The sequence below is a fragment of the Falco biarmicus genome, chromosome 8 (assembly GCF_023638135.1).
Source record: "Falco biarmicus isolate bFalBia1 chromosome 8, bFalBia1.pri, whole genome shotgun sequence".
In the NCBI taxonomy this organism is placed as follows: domain Eukaryota; kingdom Metazoa; phylum Chordata; class Aves; order Falconiformes; family Falconidae; genus Falco; species Falco biarmicus.
The window spans coordinates 5,828,656-5,840,032 of NC_079295.1; the positions used below are offsets into that span (position 1 = coordinate 5,828,656).

Consider the following 11,377-nt stretch of genomic DNA (forward strand, 5'->3'; position numbering starts at 1 on the left):
GGAATGTCATCTGTTTAACTTAAATACTCATACCACACTTATCTGCACTCTGTGTTGAGTTATTGTATACAAAGTATTCTTTTTCCCCTCTAAATTCCACATTCACTTGGGTTTTGGTGTTCTTGCTCTCTGTAAACATGCACATACATACTTGCACAGACTCCCAGATACCATCAGCTGCTAATCAGTCTCATGAGGGACCGAAACAGCCTGCAGATGCACAACTCTATTTCAGCTGAAGGAATTAATTTACCCTCCTGCTTTATGTCAAAGTAAAAATCCCATAAGCTGACATATTTTCCTATCTCGTTCTTAAAAAATGTTTCATCCAAACTGATTAGAAATTTCAGGCTGTTTTCCACACGCAAATCGTTTAAACAAACCCCCACGCTGCCAGTGGAAAACACACAAGTACAAAGGAGAACTCCAAATAAAAAAGCTGGAAGCACAGACTTACTGCTTGTGACAAATAACTTCCAGGCAGCACAGAGCTAACAGTTAAAATGTTATTCCAAGAGTCAGAAATAGCTTAAAAACTCTCCCGTGTCTGTAATAGGAAAGCAAGTAAGAACAAGAACAATTGCAGCTAAGGCAGACGGCGCCGTACAGTCCTTTTAACCACAGCAGAAAGCAAAGTGAAGAGAAACCTTTGGGATGGTAATGCAAACTCCTGCAGCTTCCAGCTTCAGCATTGGGTGTCTGACTGCTGAACTACTGAAGGAAAAGTGTTCTGGTGAGATTTGTGACTACGCATTTCTTACAAGCTATTAAAATCATTGGTGAAAATAAAAATAAAATAAAAACATTAAATCATAAGAAGCTTGAATTACTCACCGTCTTGTTGTGCCAAAATAACTGAGGGTTGAAACACGGCAAGAATGAGCAAAGTTACTTTTTGCACAAAGCTCATCATGTCTAAATATTAGACATGAGACTCTCTGTGCAAAAATAAAAAGGGGGGGGGAAGAAAAATCTATTCAAAATAGCAACATCGGTTGTTCCCTGCCCTTCCAGCACCGGGCCATGTACAGAACTCAGCCACAAGCATTCCCCAGCTTTGGCCTTAAATAGGAAAAAAATTGGCTTACTTTACTTTTCCACCCCCTTTACTGAAACATGAGAAGAAGACCCATCCCCTAACAGTAAATGAATGATTAATATTTCTCTTGGCTTTGCAGAAGAATAAAGTCAACTAAACAAGATACACAGCACATCTGGAACTTTTGTGTGCATACAAAATGCATACTGAGACTGTACATGAACAGTTAGTGTGCGCTATATGAGAGAGAGAGAGGCATGTGAAAAAAGAGTCCTGTGGCAAAGTCTCTGTGGTAAAGCATTTTTTCATGGTAATTAGGAGTCAATGGGTACAGCCCCAAGAGGGTTTATAATTCTTAGCGCTCCCTAACAAAGATAAAAGGTAAGTACCTGACATGCCACAGACTGAAAGAATCCCAGAAGTGGAGGAGCAAACCTGGGTAATTCTGCTGATGGGTAATCAAAGTTAATGAAACGGAGGTCTGAACATTGCAATGCTTCTGTTCCAGTGCTTTTCTCACCATCTCTGCCTCATGCCATGATTTTATGTGACCTGGGGAGAAAGCAAACATTTAATAAAATTATGAAGAAAACAAGATCTCAAATCAGAAGCGCCAATCTCCCGACTAAAACTTTTCAAATAATTCAGTTTGACGCTGTCATTGCAACATTTGAAAGGAATGCAGAACAAGTACTACCTTTTTCTTTACTGTTCGCACCTCAAACAAGAAAGTATAATGGACAAAAAAAAAAATAATCTGGAGATTGCTAATCCCTTTTAAGCCTAGTTCTTTCTTTATTCCCTGCAAAACTTTACCAAGAATAGGATCAGAACACACAAACTTATTTCCCAAGTATAATGGCTTAACAGGTTTTGTTACAAACGTAGTTTTGCTGGGAATATGGCTTTAAGTACATGTTTGGGAGACTCCAAAGTGAATGTAGAGAGCTGTGCCAGCGTGCATCTCTGCTAAAACAATGACCAAACTAATTGCTGCTCTCAGTCGATTGATTTGATCCAGATCATTAACTGCAGGAATGCTCATTCATTTGTTCTTAAGTGTTGCTGAGATTACAGTGACCCAGGGAACCATCCCACCCATCAATAATTCATTAATGTCACGAACTGTCATCCCCAAAAAGGGACCTCTGTATGCATAACAAAATAAGAGCGGTTTGAGGTTACCTTTTAATCTGATAGGTATTGGATCTCATTTCAAAACCTATTTATCTGATATACATTTGTACTTAAACTGGAAAGTCCTTTTCTGCTGGGGTCACCTGAGGTGGAAAAGGTTGAAGTATGAAAAGTATGAAAAGACATTAAATTAATTTGATGCCACTCTCAACATACCCTGAGGTTCTCTTCTATGTCTTACACACTCAAACTATGAATGGCTTGATACGTTTCCAAGGAATTACACACCACTTTTTTGCATGAATTAAATACCTCCCAGTTTTCCACATTGTCTGTGTTGGGATGGCAGAATTATTTCATGCAGTTTTAGGTTTCCATATCCAGTCTTACACTACTGAACAGGTTATTTGGTTTAGAAACTCCAAGTAGCTACAATGAGCAGACAGATAACCACCTCCTGTTGAGCTACCCCAAAACATAAACCAAAATGCTTCACATTTTTATGCACAGGCCTATAAGGTTTTCTTCTCTTTTGGAGTTATGCTCAGGACATAAATTAGAACCACAATATCTAATAACACCTGGATTGATTTGTTTGATTCTCTTCAATAAAAATGTACAGACCAAGCACTGGATCCAAATCATCGTCAGGTATGGCATAAGAATTAAACTAAACTAACTGTTCAGCCAAATTGCATGCAGATCAGTTTTTTATTGCCACTCTGTTTTCTGTATTAATGCCTACATGTTTGTTACAGTGAGTGTTTAATTTTCGGGAAACTTAATGAATGTTACGTGGTAGTGTTCACATTTAAATAGCCAAGGAAAAATTCAAGAGAAAATTGATCGCAGTCTTTGACTTAAAGCCCCTTCCAGATCGAATTATACAATTTTTTCAGCCCATTTGACCACAATAAACATTTATCTACATTTCTTAAGTTTATCCTTTCAGAAAAAGAGAACTCTTCCTGTGACTCCATTATTTTCACTAACACTTCCCTTCAAATTTTACAGAAAAACATCTGATTGTTCGAGTAAAATTTCAATTCTAAGAACAGTTCTGGATTGTTCACTTTGGATATTAAACTAGCCTCTAACTAGATTATGAACCCAGGTTTACCCGTGACACATCTCCCATAGGTGTTGGAGTATCAATCTATGTACTTGCATTTGTACAGAAACGAATCCTGAGGTTTCTGTATAGAAGCATAACCAATATCACTTAATGATTGCATCCCATAAAACCCAAAATAACCTATGGACCTTATCTTCCTTGGGGTTTTGCAGTATATTTGCTGTGGTCCAGCAAACAATGAATGGCAATGCTCAGCTACACTGGATTTTGTCATTAGTGTTACCTTCACCTAACAGTGGTTGTAGAATTGATTTTATAATTCTAGCATAAACCCAGGAGGCAACTGCCATTTACCATCCTGAGTCAATTCCTTTTGACTAGGCATTCACCATTTTTGTTTGTTTTAATTACCTGGCCTGAACAGACTGTGGCACAACTTTCCTTGAACATCTGTGGACATTTCTTGATCAAAGGCTTCCTTTTCATATCCTCTGCACGGAAACAGGCCCCCCAGAAACTCAGCTGTGTTGATTCTTGGGTCTTGCAGGCAGTATTGGAGTATTTAGTAAGTAGCTCTTGGTTAACGCTGACCTTCCTGGGGATATCATGTCTTGGCATCTGGACTAAACAGAAAAAAGGTATTCCTATCAGATTCAGAGAATATTTGCAGGAGGGGGGACACCTGGAACAGTTACTTGTAAAAGTTATTGAACATATTTTTGCTTTACTGCAGATACCACGAAAGATGTGTGGACCAAAACTATTGACCAACCTCTATGTCAGATGGAGTGTTCATGCTGCTCCTGCAATTTTGGATTCCTTGTGCACGGTTGAGTCTTGTGGTTAGTGACACTCTGCCGTGAAAGACAAATCAGAGACACGCACTTACATATTTATCAGGTGACCTCAGACCTGCCTCCTCAAAAGGTCAGTTCTTAAGCAAATGTTCCAAGAGTTACTTTAAAAGCTTGTGAAGTTCTGACCTATAGATCAGGCTGGCAGCTATCCCTTGTTTCCAAGAAAGCTTAATCTGAACCAAGAATCTTCAGGTTTTGTTGTCATAATTACCTTGTCAGGAACAAGTAGCTTATCTTCTGTTCTGTGTGGATTTTGATGATAGTAAAGAATCTCAGAATTTAAGAAGGAGCATACAGTTTCACAAAAGCAAAATATTGCAAATAGTGATCAAAACCACAATGGTGGGGTGTTAGGTAAGTGTAGCAAAGCTTTTTTTCCCCCAAATTGTACTTAGTAAAAAAACACACACTGCTCAGATTCAACTATGACAGTTTTCTCTTTAGAAACATCTTTTTTAAAAAAAAAACATTTGACCTACAAGAAAAGCTGAATCTAGAGCCACTAAACAAAAAAACTCTGTGCACCTCTTCAAACATCCCTACTTATGAGCTAGAAGTAATGCGAATTATGACTGAATGTCTTAACAGACAATTACAGGAATTAAGGTGGCCAAGTCAATGAAACCATTTCAATTCTTTTCCCATCTTGCCATTTTCACTGGAATGATTTCCTAAGACAATGGAAAATCAGCTTTTGAGAAGCAGCTTCTTGTTCACATACACTTTGTTTTCAGCTTCGCACAGCTTCGGTGGCTTTCACAAATGAAAAATCTCTTTTTTCAAAAGTCCTGTGCAGATTAAATAAAATCCTTCATGAGTCATGTTGGGAACTAACTGTGTCACAGCACAGCTGTGAAGGCTCTTAAGGCAGAGCCAACACTATGACTGCATATGGGTGAAGCAGACAGCACCCACAGCATTTTCTCTTCACAGCAGGAGGGACACAAGCCAAAGCAGTTTAATGACCTTTGGGTGTACCAAATGCTGGGGAATTCAAAATCTACGGCCAGGGCGTGGTTTTTCTGCACTGAACACGCACCTACTCTTGTCGCCAATGATGGAATCTGTTAATGTAGAACATTGGCCCAATGCCTTTGTGAGGATGCTCCTCCTTTTCACCGAGGTGTCAAAATTGTTTTGCAAGGAATTTTTTCTTCTTGTCTCTAATTCAGATTTCCACTGTACAACTGGAAAAAAAAACCAGACCTTCACTTTTTAAAGAAATACCACAGTCCTACCCACCTAAGGAAGTACTTAATGAAATGGCTACTAGAATTTGTGGCAGGAGAGTGTCTTATAAGGGCTTTTGTGCTCTACAACTTGTGCTTGTGTGACATCAAAATAATACAAAATGGCAGAAAATATTTACAAATTTAAGAATAAATTTAGTTGTGAACTGGTATCTGTTTAGTTTTGCATAATCACAAAAAATCACGTTTTGCTATATCTCTAAGCAACAAAAACCTGTTAAATCTATCACAAGAGCAGTCTGGGAATGAATTATCATAAAAAGCAGGTTATCCTTTCTACCACAGGGTTCCCGTGGAAAGCGAGGGTGCATTATGCAAATCAAAACAGTCACTCTGCTGGCTCTGCCCAGGGACCATTTGCTGCCTCTGTTGTCTCTGCTCAAATCACTGTTGCTCCAGGCAGTCCATGTAGCTTCCCAGGAGAGCTCCAGCGTACTGTGTTTCAGGTACTGGGTCGTATGGGACTCAGCATTGGAACGTTCCAGGTTTTAGGCTTCAGCATTAGCAATCCAGCATATTTTACAAACAATTTTTGGTTTTGCCTTTTAAAAAGAAAAGAAGAAACAATAACTGTAAGATACGGCCAAGATTTTTAAAAAAATTATTGTTTCACATTTTTCAGTTTGCTGATTTATTGTTTTTCTAATGAGGGCATAAATATTCTTGTTTGAGTTTAGTGAAGAGTAACAAAAGGCCATCCGTACTCATATGACTCATCCTTTAGAAAAAACAGAATAGAGAAGATCACAGGATTTAATGTTTTAACTCTTGATCTGTTCAGCATTAACATAATCAGAAGCAAAAGAAATTAGCAAGGCAAAGCAATTGAATTTTTAGAAAAAATATATTTCAAATGAAGGCTGCTGGAGATGTGCAAGTAGGTCAGAGAAAATGGCAATATGAGAGTCTTCCACTAAAAATGAAACCCCAGTCTGGAATAAAAAATGAAATAGCAGTCTTCAAGAGTAGTGTCAGACCAGTTTTCACTGGCCGATGATATGAGGCAGGTATGACGTTCTCTTCTGGACTCAAGTGCTCCACGTGTCCCAGAAAGCACACTGATTTCCTAGAATGGAGAAGCAGCATCCAGCTGTTTCACTGGAAGGAGGGAAGTGTACCACACTGGGCCAGCCCTGCTGCTGCTCGCGCCGGTGGGTGGGTGGCCTGGGAGGCCGACTGCAAGGATTCTCTCGACATCTATTTTATGGGATTTTTTCTGATCCCTGACCTCTTGTCACATTCTTTTCTCTGCTGTTAAGTCTAGTATATTGTCATAGAGCCTGTCATACATCTGCTGCTGGAAAGTGGTAGTATCACTTAGGAATTAATCTCTCTAACGTCATGCATGGAAGTTCAGTTTAGATACATGGGTTGATCTGTTCTGCTTTTTACAGGTAGTTTCAAAAGTCCCTTTCCTTTCAAGATGAATCTTGCCCTAAGAAAGCTATTGCCACCTGGTATTTGAAACCCTCAAAATCTGTGAAATAACATCAAGTGTAATGTCAGATAAAGAAGATATTTAAACAAAATTATACATAGGTATGTAGTTTTACTACTGCTCTGAACTCATTTTACGGCTAAGCTCTATATGGACTTGGAGGTTTTGGTTTAGTATTACAGAACAGAAAACTCTAGTTCAAACCTACCAACTCTATGTCGGTAAGACATGTTTGGGCTATGTTAAGCACATCTGGGAAAGTTTTGTTAGGTACTCTGAGTAGAAAGATACCACAGAACCACCCCAAAGTAGTAACAACAAAGTTGTGGTGGACTCTGGTGACCAAGCTAAATACTTAGGAAGAATCATCTGGAAAACAGAATGAAAATACCACACCATTCATTCTTTTTCATCCCTTCATCCCTGCCAATTCAGTTGCAAAAAAGTGGTAACAATACAATTATTTTTATATTCTTACTTGAAACACTTCTGCTAATGTATTTGATTTAAACTATTTTGTCAATCAAAAAATTGTTATGCCTCATTTGAAATCCATTTACTCTTTGTTTACTAAAGACAAGAGATGCTTTTGATCTCCTTTCCTAAGATTTGTGTCTCATAGAAAAGTGGAAATAAATATAATAGAAAAAATATTTTTTTAAAAAATTAGAACAATAAAACATTTTTTTTTTAATAAACAGCTTTGAGGTGTGAAATCTTCTTACTCCATAATATATGAATGTATTCTTCTCAGCAGATAATTTCCTACACACATGGAAAATTCAGGGAAGTGTCTACTCCAATTAATGAAATCCATATTTGAAGACATTAAATATCCTTTTTTTCAAACGGAAGAACAGTGAATAGCCTGGTATGAATATACTGAAAAACAAGACTACAAGGCTAGTATCGTGATTACAGAAAAGTATTGTAGTCATGATTTTGAGAGCAAAGAATTAAAAGTATGCCTTTAAATGAAAATCCATGTAACCTCACCTTCTCAGCCCCAGCTGAACTCCCTGTCCTCAAAAGGATATTCCATCAAACTCTTGCCAGAGATCAGTCAAGCTCCAGGACCCATGCTATCAAAGAAATCTTGCATGCAGAAAATTAAAAGAAGCAGCAGTGGAAAGAATCTCTCAGCGAATGCCACTATATCTGATTAGTATTTATTTTAAGATTAGAGATCTGCTTTGGGTCATTCTTTCCCAATGGCAGCAGTATGTTGTTTACTGCGGCGGCAGTGTTCAGCCGGTTCAGTGGGTATTGTAGGAGGGAAAGATGATCTTGACTGGGGAGGTGGTGGAATCACCATCCCTGGAGGTGTTTCAAAACAGAGTAGATGGGCTGCATAGGGACATGGTTTAGTGGTGAGCTTAGCAGTGTTGGGTTCACAGTTGGACTTGATGATCTTAACGGTCTTTTCCAACCAAAATAATTCTGTGATTCTATGACTGTAAAGAGATGCCCCAGTGGGAACCCAGGAGTATACAAATCCCCCCTCTCCTGGGCAATTCTGCACCTCACTGGCATAGAAAGAGTGCCAGACCCCAGCCATCCACCCCACATCTCCCCCATGTTCCCAAGACCAGCAGAACACACAGCTGTCGGGAATTTATGAAACGAGCGGACTGAAAATCTGACCTGCTGTTACGGAAATCTCGGGTTCTTTGCACAACAGAGAATTAAGCCTGTTTCCATTCCCAGAGCTTCTGGTGCTGGTTTTGATTTAGAAATTGCACTTCCTAATTTATAAAGGTCAGGAGGGCAGTGTTGTTATTGTACTATCTTTCCCATAAGCTGCCTTACTGTGCCTCTTTAAGTTTTGCCATTGTGAACAAACCCACCACATACTGTTATTTTTCCAGCTCCCAAGATATCACCCATGACCATTTTAACTACTCAGAAAGTGGAGGAAAGTTTTTTCCTTTGGAAAAGTAATGAAATTTCAAAATTACTAATTGCTTTACATATACCGTATCCAGATCTCTGAGAACCTTATCAAATGTCATCTTTGCCTTAAGCAAATGGGAAACAACAACATAAGGAAGATATATTCTAAAAATACAAAATAAAGATGGGAGCAGAATCCTGGTCCTGATCTAGTTCTGTAGCTAATGAATTAGTGTGTGGAGGTTGTCATGTACCTCAGATTTGGTCCTTACCAGCCAAATGACACTCACCATTATTCCTCAGAAACGTAGCTGGCATTCCCATCAAACTCATGGTACCTTTGGAGCCAGGGTTGGACCATCAGAGAGCGAAACAGTAAATCCTTTTGAAGCTTTATGCTGCTGATTCGTTAGTTCTCTGCCAATGTCCAGATAGTGCAGATCATCAGATTCAGACCTTGTAAACTTTTGGCTGCCCTTCTGAAGAAAAAGAAAAGATCTTTCTTAAATACAGACACAGTGTAGAACAGATTTCTGAGGATGTATTTAATTAACACTCTTATAATGGTTAACATCTTTAAAAATTTGCATGACTATCACCTCCAGAGAGCTGTACTGCTGTTGATGTTTATGCTCTGAGCTAAATCAGGCGTTGCAATGCAAAAGCTATTAAGAAACTAACAGATTTCACTGATCGATACAAAAAATTTCAATATGAATGCTAATAGATTTTTTTGCCCCTCGTCTGTTCTTCTGAGTGAGTGGAGTTCCTTCCATTTTCATGATTCAAGGTCATTGCCTTAAGGAAACAATAAAAACCCAGAAGGATCTTGCCTGATGCTTTCTATCAGTGTCTGCTCTACTGCTTTTTAGCCTGGGGCAACCTTCTAGTAGCCTTCTGTGGGTGTGTGCACACACGTGTGCCTGGGCGCGACAGATTTCAGAGCGCACTGTGATACAAAACAAGCACCCTGTAGGTTGTGAATTATGAAAAAAAAAATACTGACACGTGTATTTACTTGCTCTGCCTCACAAAACAGAGTAAAAGATCCTTCCCTTTTAAACAGCCTCGCAGTTTTCTCTTACACACCCTTCCCACGCACTGTCAAGTGGCAAGGTGCCCGGCTCTGGGACCTGGGGGCTGGAAAGCCAAAGGCCCACCGCGGGCTGCTGCGCAGGTGCAGGAATGCACAACAGCACCTTCAGACCTTAGTGGAAAAAAGCAGCAGCAAATTTGCCACACGTTGCAACAGGTTGTCATGCGATGCAGCACTGGTGCGAGGCTTTGTGCTGTTGTATAGACACTTTCTGCTGTAAAACAGCAAGAAGCGCATGCGTGTTACACCACTACCGCTTGTCACTTGTAAAACTTAATGAGAAAGAAAGAACATGGAAAGGTTTATGAACTACTGGGATAGATCCTGACTATCTTCGAAGTTAGAGCTGCCCCTGCTTTCTGTGTTAGTAGCTCCTGTGTAGCAGGTACCCACTCCGGCCACACCAGACTCCCGGCTCCGCAGGGGTAGTGCACATCGACAGAACAAACTACAAGGGCACAGAAATGTCCAGAAAATGGAAGCAGCAGCATCGTATGTTTGGTAAGAATGTCTAACAACTACACCGTGTAGTCTAAAAAGGGACGCCAGGGGATATTGCTGTAAAACGTTTTGCATGTAGGTACCTTCTGTTTAAGATAATATCTCACAAATTATGTCACAGTAAAGCCTGAGTGTACCTACCTCTCAGTGCAGACCATACTATGATACAAATAAACCACTAGTTACAACATTATTTTTGTTTGTACTTAGGTAGCTACGCAGATCCCAGAGAACTTGCTATCCAGTAAGCTGGCAAGCTACATAAAGTAATGCACGATCTGAAAATTACTCTGGAAATAGAGTTGGAGCATACGGTCATTCTTCAACATACTCACCACAGGCTCATCATAAAGTATGAACAAGGTTACTTAGCTACACCCTGTAGTACAAGGTGTGTGCATATTAACAGTAGATTTATGCCACCATCATGTTAGTGCTCAGAGAATTTTCAAATTTTAGTTTTAAACCACTTTCTAATGAAGATGGACAGCATTCAAAATTTTGACAGTGGATTTTGTTCATATTCATTTTTGTTAAACTGAATAAAATGTCATGTAGGTGGAAAACCAACATATATTTAAATCAAACACCTCCCATATGCAAGTGCAGGAGGAGGGGGGAATGGGGTACTTTCTATTCCGCTCCCCGCCCCCAAGTTAGGATGAGGTGTCTTTTGTGTCTTTTCAGAGCTTTTCTCTAAAACTTTATTGAAACATTGTTTTTAAATGAATGGCAGTTAGGAAAATTCAGCTCACCAATGTCTTTGGAAAGCTGCAAAGCTGTCAGCAGCCATACCTTAATACTCATGAGATGTTTCTCATGTGGTGCTTGTAAAAGTACATAAGTAGTGTGGACTGAAATCTCTGCTAGGCAAAGAGTAAAAAAATATTTCAAACCATAAGAATTCAAAGAATTTGTCCTTGGATGACTTCTAATGTTATCAATCTAACGATGTGCACTAGTTTTACTTTGGATCTAGTGCGTTGGCTATTTTGAAATACAATAAGAAATCCAGTTTTAATCTATTCATGCAGAGTTAATGACCCCTCAAAAGGGAAAAAAATAGCTATTAGGCCTTCCCAGAAACACTG

General features: G+C 39.2%; 1 protein-coding gene across 1 annotated transcript in view; it reads right to left on the minus strand.

Moving 5' to 3' along the window:
• Positions 1-1,049, minus strand: part of COL3A1 (collagen type III alpha 1 chain) — a 52,950-nt gene extending 51,901 nt beyond the window's left edge. Inside the window, exon 1 of the mRNA XM_056349351.1 lies at positions 835-1,049. Coding sequence (XP_056205326.1) covers positions 835-913 — 79 coding nt within the window. The 5' untranslated portion in view covers positions 914-1,049. The remainder of the gene's footprint in view (positions 1-834) is intronic.
• Between the last annotated feature and the right edge of the window lie 10,328 nt (positions 1,050-11,377).